This window comes from Pholis gunnellus, assembly GCF_910591455.1.
Source record: "Pholis gunnellus genome assembly, chromosome: 2".
NCBI classification, from domain to species: Eukaryota; Metazoa; Chordata; class Actinopteri; order Perciformes; family Pholidae; genus Pholis; species Pholis gunnellus.
This window is the reverse complement of record NC_136536.1, coordinates 10,270,925-10,296,292: the sequence shown is the minus strand read 5'-3', so window position 1 is coordinate 10,296,292 and position 25,368 is coordinate 10,270,925. Positions and strand designations below refer to the sequence as shown.

General features: G+C 38.3%; 3 protein-coding genes across 3 annotated transcripts; 2 read left to right on the top strand and 1 right to left on the bottom strand.

Moving 5' to 3' along the window:
- The first annotated feature begins 3,566 nt into the window (after nucleotides 1–3,566).
- ormdl2 (ORMDL sphingolipid biosynthesis regulator 2) lies at nucleotides 3,567–7,819 on the top strand. Its single transcript, XM_079182523.1, has 4 exons — nucleotides 3,567–3,620; nucleotides 4,906–5,080; nucleotides 6,002–6,153; nucleotides 7,159–7,819. Exons 2-4 carry the CDS (start codon nucleotides 4,907–4,909, stop codon nucleotides 7,292–7,294), a joined length of 462 nt encoding a protein of 153 aa, XP_079038649.1. The 5' UTR covers nucleotides 3,567–3,620; nucleotide 4,906; the 3' UTR covers nucleotides 7,295–7,819.
- Nucleotides 7,820–9,472: 1,653 nt separating this feature from the next.
- On the bottom strand, nucleotides 9,473–15,034 carry nemp1 (nuclear envelope integral membrane protein 1). Its single transcript, XM_079169536.1, has 9 exons — nucleotides 14,908–15,034; nucleotides 13,825–13,946; nucleotides 13,319–13,535; nucleotides 13,159–13,231; nucleotides 12,978–13,071; nucleotides 12,760–12,874; nucleotides 11,437–11,662; nucleotides 11,081–11,257; nucleotides 9,473–10,267 (listed from the first exon to the last, which is right to left on the bottom strand). Exons 1-9 carry the CDS (start codon nucleotides 15,017–15,019, stop codon nucleotides 10,111–10,113), a joined length of 1,293 nt encoding a protein of 430 aa, XP_079025662.1. The 5' UTR covers nucleotides 15,020–15,034; the 3' UTR covers nucleotides 9,473–10,110.
- Nucleotides 15,035–17,911: 2,877 nt separating this feature from the next.
- cd63 (CD63 molecule) lies at nucleotides 17,912–25,340 on the top strand. Its single transcript, XM_079173429.1, has 8 exons — nucleotides 17,912–18,014; nucleotides 18,699–18,784; nucleotides 22,459–22,647; nucleotides 22,804–22,878; nucleotides 22,972–23,070; nucleotides 23,243–23,386; nucleotides 24,541–24,624; nucleotides 24,947–25,340. Exons 2-8 carry the CDS (start codon nucleotides 18,719–18,721, stop codon nucleotides 25,010–25,012), a joined length of 723 nt encoding a protein of 240 aa, XP_079029555.1. The 5' UTR covers nucleotides 17,912–18,014; nucleotides 18,699–18,718; the 3' UTR covers nucleotides 25,013–25,340.
- The last annotated feature ends 28 nt before the right edge of the window (nucleotides 25,341–25,368 follow it).

The following is a 25,368-nucleotide window of genomic DNA, read 5'->3' as shown; positions in this document are numbered from 1 at the left end:
TCACTCACGCTGGCATGAGGAGCTGCTGTGCCACTACACCATGGACAGACTGTTCTCGTTCTCCATCCTCAGCGCTCGAGTGTTTGCCGTTGGTGATCCGGCTCATCACACAGAGGGCTCGGCTCAGAAATGCATGTAGTGCATGAAATGTTTGCTGACATGCAGCTGTATCGCTTATGTGATCACATTGATCAAAGTTACTAATACTGCCTTCAATGGCTGATGAATCTACAAGTGTTTCTTGTTTCTCCCGTGTATACATGGAAAGTACTTCCAATGGAATTATTATCTAACATATTTATTCAAATCATATTTAATGTATTTATTTATTGATATTTATTGAAATCAGTTGTTATTTCTATGTCCTTTTTTTATGCAGAATAAATAAAATATTCAAAACAGACAATATGACTTTCATCATATGTGTTGTGGTTCATACATTATGTCATAGTATGTTTTTATGCTGATTGTTCCTTCCACTGAAAACAATTATGATGAGCAATTGCTCATTAAGGAATCTAAGGAAGTTACCTGCACTTTCTACCCAAAACAACACCCAGACAAATACGCTGAGTCAAGGAGGAAGCTGTGCTTTCCTAAAACACTCCTGTTGCTCTCCGGAGATCCACAGCTTCCTGCATACTTCCTCCCTGTCAGTGTCGCTATTATAGTGCTCAGTCGAGTTCCTTCACTCACTCTGATGATGCAATTTTGTATTCGTAGTAATTCAATGAAAAAACAGGAACATGGTGGAAGAGGAAGTAGCAGTGAGCTCAGCGTAAAGGTACCGGATTGCTCAACAAGGAAGTTTGTTCTCCGACTGACATGATATCCAAAATAAAACCGAGCCCCTCATCCTGTCTTTGAAGGTTAAAACTCCCAAATTGACTGTTCTCATATAGCCCAAATTAGTTATTTAGCACCTTTCTAAAAAGGATATGCTCAAATAAGTTGCACAGGCAAAAGGAAATCAATTATAATAACACAACAATAGTAAAGTTTATACAACAAAAGCTTATAGCAATGTGCACTATGTGAAGCTGTCATGTTCATCCTAAGGAAAAACAAACTCTTGAGGTCCTACATTTGTTTTTGATCTTTAGCCGTCACAATGACGTAAATGTAGCGATGAACCAGATGTCAGAATGAAGATTTTTACAACCTATATGAGAGTTTATTATGTTGTGAGTATGAACAGGGATGTGCTGGTAGTATTACAGTAACGCGTGTTTGCATGAGGAGGATGCAAGCAGAAAGGTCAATGTGTTACTTTAAGTCAACTGTGAGATTTTATGATGTTATTTATAGTGTAAGAAATCCGGCCTATTATTTTTCGGGTCATTTAGACATGACTTGATTACAGCATGAGAGGATACTGGTTGTAATTTGTGTAAACATCATCATCATAATAATGGATATAAATATAAACAGTCAATACAAAAACGTGCTCACTCAGCAAACCAGAGTTCCTCAGGCAGTCCTGCGCATATAATCCATGTGTCATTTGTGACGTCACTTCCTTAATTATATTTTTGACACACCGCTCATGCTTCGGGGAAGCAATCTGCTGCGGGTGCTGATAACAGCTGGTGTGTTGTGGTTTTCCCTTTCCCCCACTGAATTAGTCATTTTCCCTCATCCAAAATATCCCTCCATGCTATGTACTGTATCTCATGCATTCAATTCAATTATCTTCCCATGTCTTGAGTGTACTTTACTACTCCTTCTTCGGATACAAAGTTAAACCTCAGTTCAACTCATGCAAGGCGACTTTAAGACCAGAAAAACCTGTCGAGTGGTATTTTGGGAAATGATAGCTCAAAGGCTTATGGGCCATCCGTTTTTGTTTGTGAGCTCCACGACGACATTCATTGCAAGACTTTGCTCCATACTTTTTCACTTTTGACTATGAACTGTGATTATTAAAGGGTAGATTGATTTGATTTGTGGACTTTAGCCCCTTGGTGAAAAGCTGGTGCAAAAAATATAACATTCAATCTTGGGGTGTGAGGTGTTAACAGCTAAACCAGCTAACCTCCTTGGGTTACTGGTTTAGCTGCATTGTTTTATAAATGTGATCTGGATTTGTGAGGTACTTATTTTGCTAGATACGCCAACAACAACAAGGACTCCCATCTGGTTACTTCCTCAAGTTGTCAAGAAAACGGAATACTTCTCGATATACTTGATATCAATATTATGAAATAAAATGAATTCAAAGTGATTTTATCCATATCGCCCACCTTCAGTCAAGTAATTAAATATGTTAAATGTTGAGTAGTGTGCACAAATAAATGTCACATTCCCTTATTGATCCTTTTGCATGTACAGTTATTCTGATCATATTTAACCATACGTATGGAAAAAAGAAAGTATCTCTAATTACCTTCTGAGGCCACAATCAATAGTGGAAGTAGTATTCAGATAGACTTACATAGAAGTAGAAGTCCGGTAATCTGGACAACAATGGAGCTCTCTGGCACAGAGGGAAGCTATATCAGGCTTTGGCAGTACTTCTTAGTCGGGAATATGACTACAAAAACTTCACAATGTCATTTGTCATGTACTTAAAGTACTTTGCATCACTGGTGTCAAACCACATTTGCAAGAACCACTAACTAGCCCATTCAGTTTGTTGACCTCTGGCCTGTTGAGATCGTGTTTATAATTGTTTGTGGTGCACTATTGTTTAGTGTTAATTAGTGTGCATGTGAAGGTTAAAGGTTCCATTTCAACACATTTCTAAAATATAATTTGGTCATTTGTATTGTATAGGTAATAAACTGCACCTGAGAAGCAAATAGCCAGTGGTGGAAGAAGTATCGAGATTATTTACTTAAGTAAAAGTACTAATACCACACCGTGAAAATACTGCCATACAAGTAAAATTCCTGCATTAATAACCTTACTTAAAAGTTTGTGAGTATTATTAGCAAAATTTATCAAAAGTAAAGTAGGTCTACTCATTGTGCAGTGAATAGTTTTTACTATTATATATTGTGTTTCTAGGTTAACATTAGTGCTGCATTAATTGCATTGTGCACATTTGTATCTCCTCTACATACAACACTTCATTATGGAAGCCCATTTCCGCCAATGTGAGGAAAAAAATAAAGATCCTGTAAGTCATAATAATGAGATACTATCTCAAAATAAGGAGATGTGTATCTCATAATTATGAGATACTAAGTCATGATTATGAGATACTAAGTCATAATTATGAGATACTAAGTCATGATTATGAGATACTAAGTCATGATTATGAGATGCTAAGTCATAATGATCTTTATTTGTTCCTCTCAGTGGTGGAAATGGGCTTCCACGCTTCATCCTTCAGTTTATCAGAAAAATACATGGTTATATGGGATTGGGAATTAACAGTGATCTTAAAGCTATTGTTCACATTTACTGGGGGATCCAGGGACTTTCTTTGAGATCAATTGCTTTGTTAAAAGCTTATGCAGTAGCGTCCCCCTCACCTCTTCACATGACGCTGACAGGTGGACACAGGCTGGAGTTTTGCCAGCTGTTACAGAGGAACGGAACCAGACCAAGCCTAACGAAGGCGGGGTCAAAGAAAAAACAAGGAATTTCCTGTAGAGCTACGACAACACAGGAAGGTAAAAGTTTGCTCTTTATAAATGTTAAGTTTTAAACCTCGAAATTCCGAATGGGCGAGGCTAATTCATCACGATTCAGCAGAGGCGTTTAACCCCCTTCAGTACAGATTTAGTGAGCAGCCGTTACATCCGGATCAACGTAGCTTCGAGCTAACGTTAGCACGTCAACCTGTAGATAGCAGCTACACTGTTAGCTAGCATGCGAACGTTGTGTCATTTAAAAGCTAACTTCTAAGATAACAGTTAAACAATGTCGGGTTTAGTGTGAAGGGTTGCTGTTATGTTCTCGTATAACATTTAAGAAGTACACGTTAACTGCTGCTTCGTTATTGTTTTTAGTGCCAGTTTGTTGTCTGAATGCTGCAGTTAGTTGTAACGCTAGCCGAGTGACGTAGTGAACCCTGAGCGGAAGCGCGTGTTTAGTCACACAGCAGAGTTCAGTCGGGCGGAGTCCAATATATAGAGTTGATATAGAACAATTAAGATGCAATAGTAACTTCTTAACTGTGAGGATGTGATGCTGTTCTTTGTCTTATGTGATAATGCATTTAACATATTTAGGATTTGGAGTTTTCATGACACCTATTTCATGGCACCTATTTGGGTTTTATGAAGTTGTGATGGAAATGTTTGACTTCATAGACCAAACAATGAATCAAGATAATAATCAGTGGATTATTAGATAATGTGGATAGAATTTAGTTGGAACATTCACTGGTTCCTCCAATGTGAGAATTTGTAGCTTTTCTTTGTTTTATGTCGTTGTAAAAATTGAATATCTTTGATTGTTTTTTGGGCCGTGGTTTGGACAACGCAAGGACTTTAAAAAAGTCTAAGGAAACAACTGTCGGATTAATCAATAAAAGATAAATAACTTAGTTGCAGCTCTTGTTGGTTCTTTTGATGAATGGGACAGATGGCTTTTGAAGAAGTGCATAACTCATTTGCATATATTCATAAATGGAAAAAGTTGAAGTTCAAACATGAAATTGAACTGTAGTGAGATGATTGTAACTATAAATCTGTATTGTTCGGTGATGGTATGACACTCGGTCCATAAGCAGAGGGTGCGGCATTGTTCAAATTACATAAGAAAAACTACATTTCAGCAGATCATCCTCATCACTACTAGCTATTTTACCATGTGTGGGGCGATCAGGTTTGAGATGTAGCCTGCCTGCTTACATCATGTTTGAGAAGTCGGATGTCTAAAGTCCTCTGGAATCAACAGAGGCTGGTTTTCAGCATCCTGAACGCTTAAATCTAGTGTCTCCTCTGTGTTTAGGATGAACGTGGGCGTAGCTCACAGCGAGGTGAACCCCAACACGAGGGTGATGAACAGTAGAGGAATATGGCTCACCTACCTGCTGCTGACCGTCGTGCTACACATCGTCCTGCTCAGCATCCCCTTCTTCACCGTACCGCTCGTCTGGACTCTGACCAATGTCATCCACAACCTGGTCAGTTAGAGATAGAGATGTATAGGATTCATTACACATCCTAAATACATGTGACAACAACCCACAGATATGTTTGTATTTATGCTGTATAGTGTCTCTGGCATTGTTGTCATTGTTAAAAAGCAGTGATCAAGTTAAAAATGTTAAAGGAATAGTTTTTCATTTTGGGAAATGCAGTTATTAAGCTGTAGTTTGCATTGAAGTTCACACTGATCAGCGCTCCACTGTGTGTGTGTGTGTGTGTGTGTGTGTGTGTTCTCTGAATAAGAAATTAAAATATGAAGCTACAGCGAGGACGTGTTTAGCTTAGCTTAGCATAAAGACTGGAAACAGGGTAAAAAGCTAGCCTGGACCTGTCCAAGAGTTCATGAATATCTACTTATAAACCAGCGCCTCTACATCACATGGATTAGCACAGTTCATCTTTTTTGTTTAATCTCTACAAAGAATGCAAGTTCATGAAGATACATGTCCGTTTTAAATACAGGGGTTATGAGACTATTTCTTGGCAGGAAGCGGTAACACATTTTTTATTTTCTGCTAAGCTAACCGTGTCCTGACTCCACCTTCATATTTAATGGATAGATGTGAGAGTGGTTTTGATCTTCTCAGCTTTCAGCAGGAAGGCAAATTTCCCAAAATGTCAAACTATTCCTTTAATTTCAGAGGATAATAGAAATTTTGCATCAATGTGATTTATCGGGTAATTCATTTTCTGGATTAGCCAAAAAGACAGACTGTTTTCTTTAATCCATCAACAATTTCTTGATTGAATTTCCAGAAAATCGTCTATATCATAATATATGATTATTAACTTTCACTTTGTTACACTTGCCCCCTACGCTATGAAAATGATCAGTCTGAGCATTACTTCTTGAAGAGTACAAACTGGAGGTAAACCTGTCTGTCTGTCCTCTGCAGGTGATGTACCTGTTTCTCCACACAGTGAAGGGCACTCCCTTTGAGACACCAGACCAAGGCAAAGCTCGTCTCCTCACACACTGGGAGCAGATGGACTACGGAGTCCAGTTCACATCTTCGCGCAAATTCCTCACTATCTCACCAATTGTTCTGTAAGTATTTTCTTTAAAAAATAGGCCTCTGCAGAGCTGGACAGTTTGATCATTGCTAAATCATTTTTGACTCACTTGTTGAGGCTGTTGGGGAATCTTCTGGCCTTTTAGTTTTGAGATGACCTGGGAACAATTTTAAGCTAGTTTACCTTTAAAGTTGAAGCTTCTTCAGATTCTATACTGTGACGTGTTTCACAGTGAAACGGAACAGTTGAGAGTTGTACACCTACGAGAGGGATTTTAATCAAATCCTTTGCATTTGATTGGACCGCTACAAAGCGGGCCGTCTTAGAGTTTGGCGCGACTGTCGGCTCCACACACACCTCCGTCACCTGTTGTTCTATTATGAGGAGGACAAGGGAAATGCTGCCGATATTCAACTGGCTCTGTGTCACTTCATCGCGGGCAGTAGTCGGTTAAAAATCTGCAAAGTTTCCCTTGAATGAATCAGACCTCAACCACCTTGTTTTGGAAATGAAAACAAGGTTTTTGCCCTCTGATATACAAACACACATCTCTTGATATTGCTCCGTTAGCTTCTACGATTTATACGACTGGTGAGGATAGCTAGTCACCAAAAGTCTCCTTTGTTTGGATTATTTTTTGTAAGCGCTGATGAGTCATCAAACATTTGAAACCGTAACGGAAGCAAAATGACGCTCTAACTTCCATTTCACTGGGACTTTAAACATGGATGTAAACAATGCAGCTTTCAAACTTTAAAAAAGGTTTGCAAGTTTGTTGCATTCATGTTTGTTCAACCTCAAGGATTCACACAGTTGAGTAACTCTAAACCTAAACAAATCTTTTGTTTGTTGCCTTCTGCTGCAATTTTTAAACTCCACTTCTTCAGACTGTCACAGGAACTGAAACTAACTAGGTGTTGCTTGAATGGTTAGTTGTGGAGATATTTTCACTTTCTGATTTGAGTGTTTGCCATGTATATTTTTGGTGCTTCAATGTACATTTTGACGCTACAGTCACACCATTCTTCTCTCTGTGCAGGTATATTCTCGCCAGTTTCTACACAAAATATGATCCCACGCATTTTCTCATCAACACAAGCTCCCTTCTCAGTGTGGTCCTCCCAAAGTTGCCTCAGTTTCACGGAGTACGGATATTTGGGATCAACAAGTACTGACAGAACACTGGATTTTACCCACCAACAATGGACTCCTAGTTTTCTGTTCCTGCTGAACTACTTTATGTTTAGAGGTTGAGGAGAAGAGAACCCGTTGGATTTGTCTTTAACTGTACAGACTGTGTGGAGTAATATATGAAAGTTGCAGTGTGTGCTGCCTCTTGCAGCCTGAAAAAAAAAAAAGAAGGTAAATGCACTGCTGCTGTTTTATGACAGTAATTATTTTCTTTACCGACATTCCTGATATACATCTTTGATGATTTCTGTTACAAACTGCACCGGCTGCACGTCTGTAATACTGTCTGCTTGTTGCCATAAATGTGAATGACTTCATTGCGGCAGTGTGGTTCATGTTCCGAATGTCTTTTTTCATGCTTTTGTCTTCCTTTACTGTGAGGGATTTATATGTAGCCTACAATAAAACACTGCAGTCTTGCTATCACACACATAATCCTGTAACTTACTGATTTCTGAAGCTGTACGTTGTTTCCCGTTTATAAAATGAGCAGTGAGAGCTACACGCTGTGAATGCTTGGTTGTCTCTTCTCTTTTCCACGAGGTCAAGTAGAAAAAAAAACGGCAAATTCCTTTTGTGTGTAAGAATCAATCGATCGATTGTGGGCCAGTTTATAAGCTATGGGGAACTCCAGACACTTTACATGACGCCACCATGAGGGGGCCGTCACAGCTTGTGCAATGTGCTTGTATATATCCAAGGGTTTCTCCCCCCACACACACACACACCTCCCTTTTGCATGCATTGTGGTCACGTTTGCAGTGAGGTTTCCCTGTTGGTGATGCATTTCTTTGGGGAAGTAAGTCAGGAAATGCAGCAGTGGAGTATGTCAACCTTTTCCTGGGAAACACATGCAAATAATGCTATCCGTTTCATTCATGTGTAATTCTCAGTTATCAGCGGCTGCAGGGGTGTGCCCTGCCTTCAAAGGATGGGCGGACAGAAGCCGGTGGTGGTAGGATGCAGAGGGCAGTCGGGCTAAATGTCAATGATATGGCTCGCTGAAACTCGAGAGTGGGAGAGAAAAGGATGAATGCAGTGTTGTAGTTCTTTACGGCAACGTACCTGTATAATAAAAGTGTAGCAGATGCAAGATAACGCCGTCTCACTTAAACAGCAAATCTTGGGCATCCAGTGCGGTTTCATCCCAGTTTTACTTCCACTTCCGATTCAATGTGAACTCAGGAGATTTGGCTAGAGGTACTCCATATGTTTGTGTTTGTGTATTTAAAACCGGGGCATTTAATACATAGGACAGTATGAGTGAATAACAGTCATCACTTTGTCTTTGATTTTAACGTCTGAAACAAAGTTTCCTGGAGAGCTATAAACAGCAGATGTAAGAGGTGAACTGCAGATATGAGAACGGTCAGAAAGTTCTGCTTTGTCACAGATGGTAAAACTTCCTGTGACTAAAAATCGGGTCGTATTCATCAGAAGCGTTAAATACATAACACACACAGTAAACCCAAGAAAAATCACCAATGGGATCCAGGGGGGGGTTTTGATAAAAATGCTGACGCATATTCACAATGTTTGCTGACAAAACTCTTTGTTTGAAGACTTCATCTTGGGCTGTGGGAACCTATTGTGGGCATTTTACATTTTTTTTTAGACATAGAAAATGGAAATAATTTCTTGCAGCCATAGATGCAATTAGGAATCCATTAAAACTCTTAAATATCTTAAATTATCCTTATGACAATCTACAAAGAAATCTTGTGGTGGAACATGTAGTATTCAGATGTTTTACCGAAAATGAAAGTAGCAGTAACTTACGGTAAAATTAATTCCGTAGCAGAATTACCCTGATTGAGATTTTTAAGCATTTTATGTTGTAGCTGATCAAAGTAAAGCTACTTTTGACACTGTTGGGTAGTTTAATATTTAAAAAAATGCATCATATTCTATAAATTATTTTTATTTACTACATTACTACAGCTGTCAGATAAATGTAGCGGAGTAAAAAAGAACAATCTTTCCCTCTGAAATATAGCAGAGCAGAAGTAGAAAGTAGCATTAAATGTACTTGAGTACAGTAAGAGTATCTTAAAATTGTACTGAAGTACAGTGGTCATGAAATTAACATCTTGCCACCTTTACGTCTAATAATCTTATACAATGATGCTGATTCATGCACGCCAGAGTTAAAGTATATTTTTTATTCAAAATACTTCTCCTGATTTATGTCCATGAAAACAATGAAACAAACTTTCCCTCCCTGAGCAGAAAGATAGAATAATAACCACGACCGTATCACATGGTGTACTTTACGTCTAACTTTACACTCAGAGAACACATTTAGAGGCTAAAGGCTGTGAACACATGTTTCGAAAAATAAAACTTTAAAACCGTTCCTAAGCTAAAGACAACACAAGCTACCATCACACTGTAAAAAGTTAAATTGCTTTGACCTCCAAAAATAACAAAAAAAGGCCCTAATCGCAGTGCCACCATTTTTTTGCAACCTCAAATTTAACAGAGGCCATTGTTCCCTAAAATAAAGAAGATATTTGGCTTTAGCGCACACTTTGAAACTACATTACTTTGACATTTCTTTATGCTGATAACAGGTGTGACCACACTGTTCTGCCTGTTGTTCGTTCAGAGCCTGGACTCGAGGCGGCTCCTCTGACCGATATCACAATCCAGAGTTTTCTTAATCCGGCCTCCACGTTCATCACAGAGTCAGTCCGGACGTTTGCGTCGAAGCCACAGAGAGCCGGTTTCTGGCCACCTTTCTGACAGGCAATGATAGAATTGTCTGACTGTTTTTCGTACGCCTCTCAACACAGCGGCCTCACTCCGGTATCATCATAGGCTTAATTTCGTCTTCTTCGTCGTCTGTGTCAAAAAACTCGTCCTCAAAAAAAGATCCTCCAAAGCCGTACTCGTGCACGTGAACAGACACCTCGTTTGACATCAAGTGAGGCGACCCTTCAATGAAATCAGCAAACCTGTGGATTAAAGTGACGACATCAGCAACAATACCCGCGTTATGCAGTACAATAACCATGTCCTGGTCTGTAGGAGTACCTACATACTACACATGCACTTATACTCACAACTACAATGTTTGTCCACACTTCAATAATAAACCAAGCAGGAGTTAGATAGATTCATATAGCATGAATCAAAAAAGGATTTTAAGATTATTGTGATATCTGAGTATCAATTTACGCAACAACATATAGTGCATATAAAAAGTATGAAACCTCTTGGAAGTTTTCATGTTTTACAATATTTAATCAAAGAAAATTTGAGGTGAAAACAGATCTCTACAATAAAGTAATTACAAAAACCAAATACACACCGTAACCATGATGGTGTAGCTATTTGGTTTCAGAAGTCACATTTATAGTAAAAATAGGAGTAAATATAAGTATTAAATGAATGTATGTGGTGCTTTTTATATATATTAATATAGTGCTTATATATACTTAATCCTATTTTCCACTACTTGTAAACACAACAGTCCTTTCTATTCCATACCTTTATCTATCAAGCTTTGCTGTCCTTGCCCCTAGCTGGTATTTCAATTTCTGTGTAAGTAAATTGAGAGAGATATACATTTACTGGCCAAATAAAGCAGATTCTTTAATTAGCATTAGGGAATACCTTTTATTATCTCTTCATAGTAATAGCTGGACCCAAATGTAAATGAAGAGTGTCTTTCTATTTTTTGTTAAACCAAGCTGGGTTAAAGCAGCTTAACATAATGTGTTTGAATGAATAATAAACTTCTAGGAGCAGAACATGAGGACAGGCACCTTTTCGGGGACTGCAGCCTGGACACTGTCTTCCATGGGCTGAACTCTGGGCTGTTGCAGTGCTTCCTCAGCTCCTCCAGAGCACGCAGAGTCTCTTCCTCCCCCTGCTTTTGAAACTCTTCGTCAGTCAACAGGCGACGTGGCTCCGGCTTCCAGCGAACATACCTTTTGATTCTCCTGCACAACATTAAAAAAAAAAGGCAGAATTCAATATCACTATTTCAATGTCAACTCGGATAAATCTAAAATAGCTGAAATAAGCAGACATCATGCAAGACTTTGACTCTTGAACTATAGTAGGTTTCATATATTACGGTACTCTGACGCCACCTTCTGTCGGCACTGTGAACACCCACCTCCACGCAGCAACCGTCAGACACACTGGGTACTGTAGATGTTTGGAGAACACAGCTGCCACGATGATGGCGAATGCAACTTGCTGAATTTGAATCCCGAAATAAATCAGAAGTAGGCCAAACAGCTGCAGCGTCCATGACAAGATGTTAATGCTCTTCGCATCCACGGGAGGACCGTAACGGTAGCACACAGCAAAAGTGATGAATCCCACCACTGCTACATAACCTGAGAAAAACACACATATTGATTTACCGTGTTTAGAAAGAACTAACCCAAAATTCTTGTATATAAATATATCTTAACACCACCATACATAAAGGCTCAATGTGAGGCACATGGTGTATTGTATGTAGAGTTAAGCATCACATACTACAGACAACTAAGTCAGGAGATTAATCTGTGTTGAGAACAGATCTCCGTTTAGGCCTGTCACGATAATTACATTAGCCTATTGTACAATATACACGCATTGACATGAGCTCGATCAATGTTGCTGACCTCATTGCCCGTTGTGTTTACATGCATGATTGTTTACATCATAATGTCAGCAACATTTAAGCCAACATGTCCAATTAGACAGCAGGGTGTTCCCTACTGTTATAAGAGAGACGGCATGCGGCTCAGGATGCAGAGCACAACATCCACTAACTGGAAGATCAGCGTTTAAACCCCAGACTCCTCCAGTTTACATGTCGAAGTGTCATTGGGCAAGATACTGAACCCCAAAACGCTCCTGAAGGCAGGGCCATCTGTGTGTGTGTGTATATTAGATCCTGATGGGCAGGGCCTTGTTTTAGAAAGCAGGTTTAACAAAATCTGAGCCGAACTCTGAACTCTTGAGTTCAGAAGACTAGAAAGGCTCAATATAAAGTCCATCCATTTCACATTATTGTTAACGGAGCATGAAAGTCCATTTTATTTATTATTTTGTATTATTTAATGTTTTGTTTATTTAGATGAACAAATATAAGAATTTTTAAAATACTTTTTCACATTCCAATGTCTGAATACTGCTTTTTGGAAGGGCGTACTTGAATTGTTATGCTATTGTATCATATCTGTAATAGCAATAAATGGTCTTAAAATGACAAAATAATTTATCACAATCATTTCTGGGATAATATATCATCCAACAAAAGTAGTTATACTGAAAGGTATCCAAAGGCACCCTTTGACTTGTCAAATAGAGTGGATGCTTATCTTACATACTCACTGGTCTAAAAATAGCTCTTTAATATGCCGTCTTAAGAGTCTTTGGTCTGATGTTTCAAACACCAGAAAGGGGAATATCTATAAAGTTTGTGTTGACAAAGGGTCGGTACCTAAAGCCACGTTCCAGTGTTCTCGCAGAATCACGCCGAGGTTCCTGAAGACGAGTTGGATGGCATACAAAGAAAACGACCAGCCGCCAACAATCAAGACATAAAAAGGGCTTTTCTGCAGAAACAACATACACAAAAAGAGTACAATCATTAAATATGAGGCCAAAGTGATTCAACTCATAAAATCATGGATATTTGTGGGCAATGAAATTCCTCACCTTTGGCAAAAAGCGTGCCAAAATGAAAAACAGGATGATGAGTGAGGCGATCATGCCGGTGCTCATACCAGCAGAGTAGAAGAAAACTGGACTCCTTCAGTTAAGGGAGGAAGAAAACTGTTAACAACAACATCATAATGCTGTAAAATCCTAACAATGAAACATGAGTGGGGAAAATGACCTGCTGAGTGATCCTGCAAAGACAAACAAAGACGCTCCAGCGAGGAAAACCAAAAACAGATAGATATCAAACTCTGCAAGGGGAAAAAGAGGACATTGTGTTGAATGTAATAACGGTCAATAACCAGCAAGTTAACTGCGTGCATTTGCTTCCCACTTACTGCGAAGGGGCTCGACAGTGTACTTTGTTCTGTCAGCAGGATCAACCTTGAAGCACGTCTCCTTGCTGAACAGGTTGATGTTAATCGTGGTTTCATTGTGCCGCTCACGTAACAAGCTCTGAAACCAGCCCCAGACACTGAAGCGGTCCAGCTCCTGCAGCTCCTCCTCACCCGACACAATTTCCACCTTAAACACGTTTGAACTCCACACTTTGACCTATCAGAAATATTCAGTTATTAAGTTAAGATGAAGTGCTGTAAGATATAACTCTTGTTAATAACGGTTTACACAATATCCCAGCAGAGGCTTCCCGTTTTATCTTGATGTCACTGATCACAACATTTTAAAAACTTTAAACAATATCAAATGTGGCTCCAAGATACCCGGACTGAGGGTGATAACAGCATTTTTGTCAACATTATCTAATCATTTTATAATTGAGAAAGTTCATTAAATACACACTAAACATGTCTGGATTCGGCTAACCACCGTTTGTGTGACTTACCTGAATTCTTGTCCATGTTTGCCTCCAATTCGGAAACACAGAGTTTTTGTAACAGAAACTGTTGGACCCTGACTGTACGTACTCCTCTCCATCCTGGAGATCAGTTACGGGATGTTTGTTACCTGTGTTCGATAAGAAGATACGTGCATGTTAATACTAAGATTGCATCACAAGTTGCTTGATAAGTTAGGCTGTTCACTGTAAGAGAAACCTGTGACACGATCAACACATTTAAAAGATGACTGTTTGAAGGATGTATTTTTTTGTATCGTCAATAAGTCCGTCCCTCTATACGTCCTGACTTCCCTACTAGATGACTAAAAGACATTATGTTTTATCTAAAACTTGAAGAAATTAAGTTTTAATAGCTTTTTGTTATGTATTACAAGAGCCTTACACAAATAACAGACTAACTAGCTTAGTCCATAGTGGATCATTACTATTGATGTCATTATCACCTGTGTGTTTTAACTATTGAAAATATACACAGTGATATAATCATTTAGTAAAATACTAATGAACAGATTAAAAAAACATAAGTAACGTTTCATGTCAACTGAGATATACTTTTTTCAAGCTTGATCCTCTTAATTAAAGTCCCAACAAAATACTATATTATAAAAGGTGAAAAGAATACAGAAATGCAGACCAGAAGCTAAACAGGTGTAGTATTTTTGCAAGGTATAAATACCTCATACAGCGTATTAATATATCACTGTCTTCACTTCCTGAATATCGTGCAAATTGCTGCAACTGTCAAACTTGTTTCTGCTTAGTGACGCACAGGTTATATAATTAGCATGATCGAAATAACCTGAGGGCGGGTCAGGACTTGTAAACTCCAGCTAAATAGTTCAGGTTTCATACATTTGTTCGCAGACAACTTTAAACATGATACAACGAATTAAATGTCTCCCCTACACAGACTCAGAGAAAGGCTCAGCATGAAGTCTCTTCTGTACAGTTTCACTTACATCCAAACAGCCCAACACAAGCTAGCATGAGTTAGCCTGACCGATGAAACTTGTTTAAAATACGTATCACATTACTTCTCCGCTAATTCTGCCTAACACTGCTTCTTACCCGTAGCCTGGTGTCCTGATGTCTGGGGTAAATAGATAAGTAGCACCATGAAAACCCTTAATTTAGCACTTATAGAGGTGAAACCGTTGGTCATTTTCATGCATCCCGCCATGATGAGCCTCCGTGGCGTTTTGTCCCGCCCCTTCCGCTTCTGGCAAGAGATCGGATGAGTTACAGGCCGTCGAGCCAATCACAGAGTCACGCTCGATGTCGTCATCGTTGCTGTGTGTTCAACGACTCTCTCAAACGACTGTAGAGATAAACTTACAGCTAGACCAATTTATACACTATATTAAGAATAAATAGTTTATGTTGATGTTTTTTACTTTAAAAAAACTAGATTAATTGGAAGTAGGTTGACAGGTGCGTAGGAGAATACCTTGGGTAGACAATATATAAGAAAAAACTACCGCACACTGTCTTTTTCACTTGTGTTCAGAGATAGTTATTGATAACGGTTCGGTATATCGATAAGGTACTTTAAAAAACAATAGATGAGCATGTCTTAAATAGGTTGGTAGGCCCACGTAGACCAATCAGGTCCCACTACACAATGACATCAATCAATCAAGACCCATAACCATCACATCATGGCACCAAAGGCCTACAATATCAGCATAAAACAACACATACATAATTTCATATAGAAAGAGTGTCTTGAAAATAGTTTAAAATGCACATTGACATACCAAGATAAATGTTGATAACATATAGTTCAGAATTGTTTGGAGCTTGACAAATAGGTCAATAGTCTGTCGTTACAGTGTAGGATTTGAAAAAAATACTTAATAAAACTAGTTTCAACTTACACCATTTTGACTTCATCCAATTGAAAGCATTTTGTAGATTGCCAAAAGCTGGCAATGTTGTATTTGAAAGATTCTCCCAAACATCAGTTAAGTGCAAAAAAAAGAAGCACTCAACAATAACTAAACCCTGTGCTACCCTCTTGTGGACAGTCAGAGGATATTGCATCAATTTGAGGACATTGAGAGCTTTGTAAGACAAATCAACATCTGTTCCATATCATTTAATTTTGAACTTTCAGTAGGCTACATGTACAAGAGACACCTACACACAAGCACCCACCACCGACACACAATAAATCAGTTAAAAAGAAGCAAAAAAAACACAAAGGTTAACGGAGTAGCACATAATTGCACATGCATGACCAGATACGCTGTGTATATACACAGTGACCTCCGGTGCTGTGACTGAAATGTCCCCACAGGCTAAAACTTAGGGATGAACAATGAAGATGATTTAAAGGTAATTAAATACATTTTACACAAAGCACTAACATCAACAACTATAGGATGGATTCATTCACGTTCCCGATGAATCCTACAAACGTTTGTGATGCTGATATGCTAAACTAAGATGACAAACATGCTGAACATAATAAATGCTAAACATCTGTATTTTAACATTGTCATTGTGAGCATGTTAGCCTATAGCTCAAAGTACAGCTGTGCCTAACTACAGCCTCACAAAGCTACAAACCCGGTTGTAGACTTTTAGTCTTGTTGCATGCTGCACCACCGCCCTGAGCCACGGGCCTACGTGGTGAACTAATGGTGAACTAATGGCAGTGTCATGTGGTTGCATGACACTGCATTTTAGCTGCTTTATCATTGTGGTCCCACAGCTTAAATGAATAAACTGAACCCTTCTGCTAAATATGTATGTACTTTTTAAAAAAAACAGTCGAATGAAAATTCAGTTCCTGAGCTTGACTTGAACGATACATTTACAGTAAGCTGATATTATAGCTCCATTATGGTTTTCTCAGAGATGTGGCTCACTGAGGTGTATGTTTCTGAGGTCAACAATTCAGTCCACTGCATTCATCTTATCAGCCTGAATGTGAGAAGACATGCAGCATGAGTCAATTGTTGAAAATGTAACAGTGTCGCATTCAAACCATAAAAATGTGAGCTTTGAACACTGAATTATTTCAAAGTATTCACAAAGACTTTTGATTTTTACCACATGAACATAACTTTGAGCAAAAAGTTCACTTTGTCCAGGCTTAACATATCAGAATGAGGATACTTACAAAGCTCGTTAAGAAAGGTTCCAGCATTTGGTTGGTTGTCGTTTGAATTCTTTGAACACATTGCTCAAGGAGACAGTTATTTGTCAGTCTGAGGATGTTTCACAGAAGAGGACATTATTGAGAAATTGGGTTTCTTACAGGCCTTTGACAAGTTTGACACAGTGTTGAATTTCATGTGAATGTAACAGCATTTTAATCATTAATAATGTCACTACTTTAGGAAATGAGAGAATGGGGAGATTATCTGATTCATATATTTTACAATGCCTTTCTTCCTGTTGTGTATACAACTATTATTAGCTGTGACATTAATCATTCATCATTTTTTGCCATTATTCAGAATAAATTTGTGTTTGCCGGGTTGTAAATAAAATCCTTTTGATTGATTGGACCATGTACTTCTAGAAAAAGGCTACAGGAGGGTCTGATCCAGAACCCAATTATTAATAACAATGCAAGTGTCTATTAACGATAAACACGTATAACTATGTTATTGCCAAAGAGAAAGACTAAACATCCAGACAACCCAAAATGTGTTCTTAGCATTAGCTTGACTGGTCTATGAGGCATTAGCAATTCATTTATTTATGGTATTTATTTTCGTTTACAAGTTTATGAACAAGTATGAGTATTGTGCATTGGTAGAAAGTAACGACGTATTTACTCCTAGGCCTACTTAAGTACAATTTTACTTTATTTCAGTATTTTCTTCAGTACATTTTAGAATAAAATATTTAGCTTACTCCACTACATTTGTGTGACAACCTTAGTTAATTCAGATTATTAATATAATATCATAAAAATATGTATTACTTCTTTTGACTCGTACCATCGAGCTGACTCCGTTAACGTCTTTGGAAAGTAGTGTGTTTAACGAGGAGACCTTGAAGGCAGCATAATGAGTTTAGGTCAATAAAAGGAGAAGTAGAGGAGGTGGGAAGGGAAGGAGTCGAGGGAGGAGCGACTATAAACAGCAAGAAGTTAAAAAATTTCAACACATTGTCGTCTACGCCTCTCACCGCAGGATTGTACTGATTTCTTCTCTAAGGTAAGACAAAACCGCCGAAATAAAACTGTTTTCTTCGCTTTGTAACGGACACGTTTTGTTTTTTTAAACAGTTAGTCAAAAAGAGGATGTTTTCAGTTTAACCGTCGGGAATGAAACGTTTCTATCTTTTTGTGTTTATGTGAAACTTAGTGGTCAAACTCTACAAATTCAACAAGACAAAGTGGCTCTGGATGATGTAATTATTTGGCCTTGCGACAAAGCATAATTGTTGTTAATTTAGCGTTGATTAACGGTCCGATGCACAGACAGTGAGGGCTCTGCTTCTTCCTCAAATCAGCACTTGTAATCCCTTCAGACTATGTGTTGTAAAGACCGTAACGTATTGGTTAAGCAGCCCTGCCCCTAAAGATTTAACAAATATTTTACAATATGGATGAGTGCCATCGTCTTGGTTGTAATTACATTCAGTGAAAACAAGTGTAAGAGTGGTTCACTGACCTACTGGTGTGGCTTCATAGGAACTAAAATGCGTAGTTTGGTTGAAGATTCAAGGCCTTTTTGTATAGCTCAACTATCAAATCATCAGAAATCAGATGACTCATATCTTCCAGGCTGCTTCTGCTCATATTACAGCTGATGTAAGGTTCGTGACGCTCTGCCTGTAAAAAAAGTGAATGCGACTAAAGTTAATTTGAATATGTTTGTGTACATGTTTCGATACAGGAAACAGATCATCATCAGCCATGGGTGTCGAAGGGGGAATGAAATGTGTCAAGTTCCTGCTTTTCCTTTTCAACTTCATCTTCTGGGTGAGTATCCTCTGTAAATGTTTACTTATCAAAAAGACAGCAGAGTGGAGGCAGATCGCACCTAAACACATTGTTACTGAGAGGTGAAGGGAGCTTTTTGAAGGCCACGACTAAAGCCACAAGGCAGGAAATAAGGCCACTTGATGTTGACAAGTGTCACATCAGCGTATCTTTTTGGCTGAAATACAGACTAGTTATGTGGCCTTTTGCCAGCCCTTGTGACTGTGAGCGTGAACTCTGGTCTTGTTGCCCTACTTTGACATATATTATAGTATTCATCTGTAAAACCAGCTGATGAGCAAACACACGACCTTTGGCATCCCCTCTTGAATTACTCTACCTGAACACTCAATGGCTCACATGTTTGTTTATTATCAAATGTATGAATGCACAGAAGAGGAACATTAGGGCATTCGTCCTGGATCAAGCGTGAGAGTGTTTCCTGTTTCCTCATTTGTGAGCTTTACAGAGAGAGGTGATGATGGAATGTGAATCTTATGACCAGATTGAAAAGTGTAACGAACGGCGTCATGTGACTCGTCCAGATCAACACTGTTTGTGTTTTTACTGCCCTCCTTCACACGGTACACTCTGTAGCACCGAAACACCGATAATCATCTCACACAGAAGGACAGGAAGAGGAAGTACATTTGGTTTAGTTGCTCCACACATTGCACACTCATAACACTTCCAACACATGGTGACACTTTTATACTACTTTTCTTTTGTTGCTGGTGTTTTTGTTAGTATCTTTAGCCTGTTGGTCGGACAAAACAAGATATTTGAAGATGACACTCCGGCATTTGTTATAGTTTTCTAACCGTTTTATAGACTAATCAAATTAATAATGTTACTTAAACCCCTCCTATTTATCATTTAATAACAGTACATGATGATTTACTTGTAAGTGAAACACAGTTGTTATAGCATATCCAACTGTATGTTGAACTAGATTATAGTGTTATGAACATTAATTAAATGTTAATATACAGTGTAAAAATGCTTAATATGAGGGGTTAAAGCGACGTGTGTTCTTTACCGAAAACAGTAAAAACAAATGCCAGAGTGATGTCTTCAAATGTCTTGCTTTGTCCAACAGTCAGGTTTATTACAAAAGAACAAAAAAACAGCAGTATATAGTAATTTAATACACATTATATTGTAGTTGTAAGCAGATATAAGTGTTTAATTATATATCTTTCTAGTATATAGACAAATATACTGAAGGATAGTTTACAAACAGATAATGATATAACAGTTAATAATAATATAGTAAAATCATTACATATTATATGTATTATATAATATTTCATAGAAGAAGTTATAATTGGTGATAAATACTGTTATTTTATCTGCTCACAACTACATTATAGTGTGTTTTTTAAATGACGTATTAAATGTTTATACTGCGTATGAATGCTAAGCAGGAGGAATTAAAGCAACTAGTTATCTCTTTGATTCATTTTTCGGTTATTTCTCAGTTAGATTAGTCGATTAAATGTTTGAGCTTTGCATCATTTGCATAATTTCAAGTCAAGCTTAATGAAAAAACATAACCCGGATGAATATTCTATTGTTCTTTTTTTATACCGGGTCTTTGCTCTGTTTGCCTGTTCTTTTCACTCTTTAATGTTTTCCTACGTCAAACATTAGCCACTTATTTGACTCAAGCTCAAATATTTACATTGGTGTTGCCAACAAGGAGAGGTCCTCAGCTGCAGCGAGGGCTTAAAATGGAAAATACACAACCCATTTGGCAGACAATAATCTGACACAAAGGCTACTGTCAGTCTCAATAAATAGTTTTGTTATCCTGATATGAGCCTTTCTGTTCATTTTACATGAAACGAGGAGGAAGACCTCCACCAAGGCCTAATGCTCTGTCTTGCGGTGTTTAAGAAAGAGAACAATAATGTGTATTTAACAGGTTCTTCATTGGCTCATGCTAAAACCCTTCCACCCTTCCACCAAGCTTCATTAAAATATGTCCGGTAGTTTCGTCCTGCAGACAAACAGACAGACTGAAGTAATGTAAGACTAGTTGTTGATAAGATAAGCATTATTAAGGTTGTATCCACATGTTTTGATTATTTATCAGCAAGCTGAAATAATTGTTGAGTCAAACAAGATCATATTAATAAGCAGCAATGTTCAGTCTCATTCTCAAAAGAGACAGAGTAACTGTTTGTGGCCACGGGGCCGGCTAATGTCAAACCCTGCTCTAAGTCATTATTATTAAAGCAAAAAAAAAAGATTAATATATTCAGTCTACTCCTGTCCTTGCGGTCAGCATTTCTCTCTCCTTCTTCTGTCTTCATGTATCACTTGACCAGTGACGTCCTCTTCCAGACACCCTACTTTGATGATGATTTATCATCGTATGAGTTACTGTCTTTCTGCAGTTCAGCACTTGAAGGTCTGTTTGATGTCCAATAATATAATACAAAAGTTGAGTAGCTGCAACTGATGATTATTTTCCTGATTGATTGATTAATTGATCAGCTCAGTTACTTTCTTAATTAATCGTTTGGCCATAAAAATATATATTTAATGCACAATATTATGCATATATTTCTGCTGCCTGACGAAATGGATCAATTTGTTGTCTAATTGTTTGAGCTCTACTGGTTAAATCCCTTCCCGTGGACCGCTTGCTGTGAAAGTAAACAATATGCAGTTCACTGTGAAGTTTGCTTTAGAGCCAGCTGATCCCAGCTGATCCCAGTCAAACAGTTCACCCACACAGTGTTTGTAGAAGATCGAACGATATGCTCTTGTCACCCCACCCACTGCAGGAACTTGCGTCATCATATCGCAATTCATCACCTGATCACTTCACGCCTGTTGTAACTTCCTCCCATCTGTTTTTAGCATAAGTGCTTAATCATTTTGTTTGAGTAAGGTCTTCATATAGAAGCAACGTTTGAATCTTATAAGCAAGTAAATGTCTAATTGTTACATTTAACCACAACTAATGTTGAAATTGAAATAATGGAATATTTTACTTTGACCCTTAACCATCCCTCTAAATTTGTGTGGTTTTATTTCCCACCTTTAACATTCCGGTAGGTATTTTAATTTTACCGGCTGAACATTAGCATGATGGCATTGTATTGGCATGTATAAGAAGAAGTGAGTACTGCAGCACACTGTTGGTTTTACTTCCGGAGACGTGTGGTCCACTGAAATTGCGCAGTAGTGTTTTTCCCATCATGCCCCTGGCCGAGCCAGCAAGCTTGTACACAGCAGTGGCGTCATTCACAAGAAAATGCAATTTCCGGGCTTTGGAAAAGTTTTACAAATATGAAATCCCGTCGCTTAAAATATACAATACAAAGAGTAATAATTGACTATGTCTGTTTTACAATGGTGGTCAATGGGGGAAATGCTGTTTGATTGCATGCATATTTATATAAACAGAGATTTTTTTTAATCTACATTTTTGAACCTGGAAAAAAATATCTGTTTTTTCAAAAAATATAAAGTTCATCAGAGTCAGATATTATAGTGTAATAAATACAATTCTAGTAGCAGTTCAATTTCAAAATGAGGTATTCAGTTCCTAATTAAACTAAGGTATTACAGCCTGTAATATCTGTATTGTATATCTTGTATTACATGAAAAGAGATCCCAAAAATTCCAACGTAACCTAACCGCCCTCTTTTCCCTGCAGCTATGTGGCCTAGCATTGACCGTCATTGGAATCATGGTTCAAATAGGTATTCACAAAACCTTGACCATCCATGACGCGTCGGCCTCAGGAGGTCCCATTGTTATCATTGGGATCGGCGTGGTGATCTTCTTCGTCGCCTTCTTCGGCTGCTGCGGTGCCTGGAAAGAGAACTACTGCATGGTCACCATGGTAAGTCACGTAGTGCGGTATCTGTTAAACGATACAGCAAAAAAGGGTTGAATTACCTTTGCTGTACAGAGGAATGAATAATGTGTGTAAAACATGGATTATGTAGCTTAGAATAGTAATTACGTTGATTTCATTTAATTTCTCTGTTTTCCCCAGTTTGCCATTCTTCTCTTCCTGATCATTGTTGTTGAGATCGCAGCAGTGATCGTTGGATACATCTACAGAGACAAAGTGAGTGTCGAGTTTCACTCTTTTCTGTGTGTGACAGTATGTAAGACCCTGCAGAAGGTGTGCTTTAACCTCCATGTTGTGCCTCCCATGTAGCTGTCAAATGTCGTCCAGGATAGTCTCACCGAGATGATTTCTGGTTACAAGAACGGCACAGCTGACTTCAAAAAGACCTTGGATAAACTGCAGGAGGATGTGAGTCCAGTGTATATTCTCCGACTCACTGTTTGCTGACAACACCTTCACATAACACCGCTGCATCCTGTTGGTCTGCGGCGCACGACGTCACGTTGTTATTCTTTGCACCATCTGTTGACACGAGTTATGCATGACCATATTAAATGTTTTTCGCATGACTCATTTGCAGATGAAATGCTGTGGCGGCAACAGTTCCTCTGACTGGAAAAACTTCGGAAGTGATGGAAACTCTGTGCCTGACTCATGCTGTGTGACTCCCTCTGCCAACTGTGGAAAGGGGACCATGACAGTCGCTGCCAAAGTGCACCAGAAGGTAAACCCCCCAGTCAATGTGTTGTTTTAAAAAGTCAGTGAGCATGAGATGTAGTTAGAATTACACATATAATACATACAAAACATGGTGGAAAGACCTGGAAAGCTGTGATTTGGCTGTAGGAGACAAAGTAGAGCCCATCTGATATCAATATTGATAATTGAGGGTTTAAAAATGATCTATATTTACATTAACATGATGTTTTTAAAGACGTGTGTCATTCATTTTGCAGATGAAAAACTAGTCGGTGCTATCTGGTGGTGTGTTTCTAGCTTCTGTTTAAACTTACCTTTGTCTCTTTCTCTTAATTCCTCTCTTTAATTATCGGCAGACATACAGACCAATACAGATATACCGGCGCTCATCAATACATCAGCTGATTTATTGGTTGGGCTAGAGCGAGAAGAGAAAGAGGTTGTGCATTGTGACAAACCTACAGAGGAATCACAACCCGACATTGCAGTTATACTTAGCTTTAGATCCTCTTTTAGCTTATTATCAGTCTAAACCCTGTCAGCAATAGCAAAGACCTCTGATGAACCACCGTTAACTACACTCTCAGTACCAAACAGCTGACAAAGTAGCAACTTGTTGCTGGAAACGGTCAAACATCTACTAAGCTAAATAAACAATGGTGAGTTGAGACGAAACCGGAGCTGGGCATAAAGTAAATATTAGACAGAAACAAGTCCAATGGGATAATAATGGTTCTCTGTGCCAAGTAGGTGTTCACTAAACACACACACACACACACACACGCACACACACACATAGTTTGTGTGTGTAGCAATTCCCCACACAGGTGCATGTAAATAAGACATTTCTGTGGTAAAACTGACCTCAAAATATGTTGTTTTTGGAAAACACTAATGAATATATTCGTGTATGAATAGAACATGCAACAAGTAAAATGTAAAAGATTTCCATATTTGGTGTAATAACACTTTATGGTCATTCCGTATTTTGTCACCTTTATCAAATGTGCAAGGCCAGTTTTTTATAGTCCGAACTATAAGAGGAAGTAAAGCCAAAGTCAACAAAACTCAACCGTTAAAAAGAAGTCAAAGTTTTACCATGAAGCAAACGGGTCACTCAAATAACTCAACCAGTAAAATTTCCATATTAAATCTAACTTTTGTTTGTTGTTGTTGTAGGGTTGTCATGATGCTTTGGTGGCTTTCCTGAGGAAACACCTCCTGTGGGTGATCGTTGCAGCTCTCATCATTGCCGCCCTCCAGGTACGTAACGTCAATAATAACAAACATAATCGGTCCAGACACTTAGTATGTAGTGCTTAATCTTAACAAGTACAATTTTACTACTACATTTTACCTCCTAATATGATTTCAGTTGAAAGATAGTGTTAATGTGTTTTTGTATTAATTTTAACTCTTTACCTTTTATATTTGAGGTTTGTTTTTTTGCATTTTTAATGTCACTGTGATTTTATTTTGCTTCTAAAAGTGACTACAGGATTGATCGTATTGCAAGTCTGTCAAAAAAAAAAACCTCTATTACCAGCAGAAAAATAAACAGATGTGTCCTCGTTTTAAATTGCAGGTGTTGGGCATCGTGTTCTCCTGCCTGTTGATGAGAGGCATCCGCAGCGGCTACGAAGTCATGTGATTCAGCCTCACAGCTGAGGAGGAGTCGTCTGTTCAGGTCACGCTTATTGGGATCTTCATTTGGAAACTTTTAATATGTTCATCCTATACGATATAATTCACAGAATATATTTTCTTGTGTAGTGATTTTGGATTGTATTTTCATAGGTCAATATCTCTGCTTTGTTACTGTATGAATTTAGGAAACTATAGAAATGATAAACTCCACTTTACTGTATGTTTTTGTTGGTTATGAGGAATTCTAACACTTTTTCTTGTTCTGTTAAGAAGACTTAAGACCTGTTTGGCTGTTTGCCAGTTTTCATTAAAGACTCTTTAAATTACATCTGGATTATCTGAAGTGTAAATACAAACGGG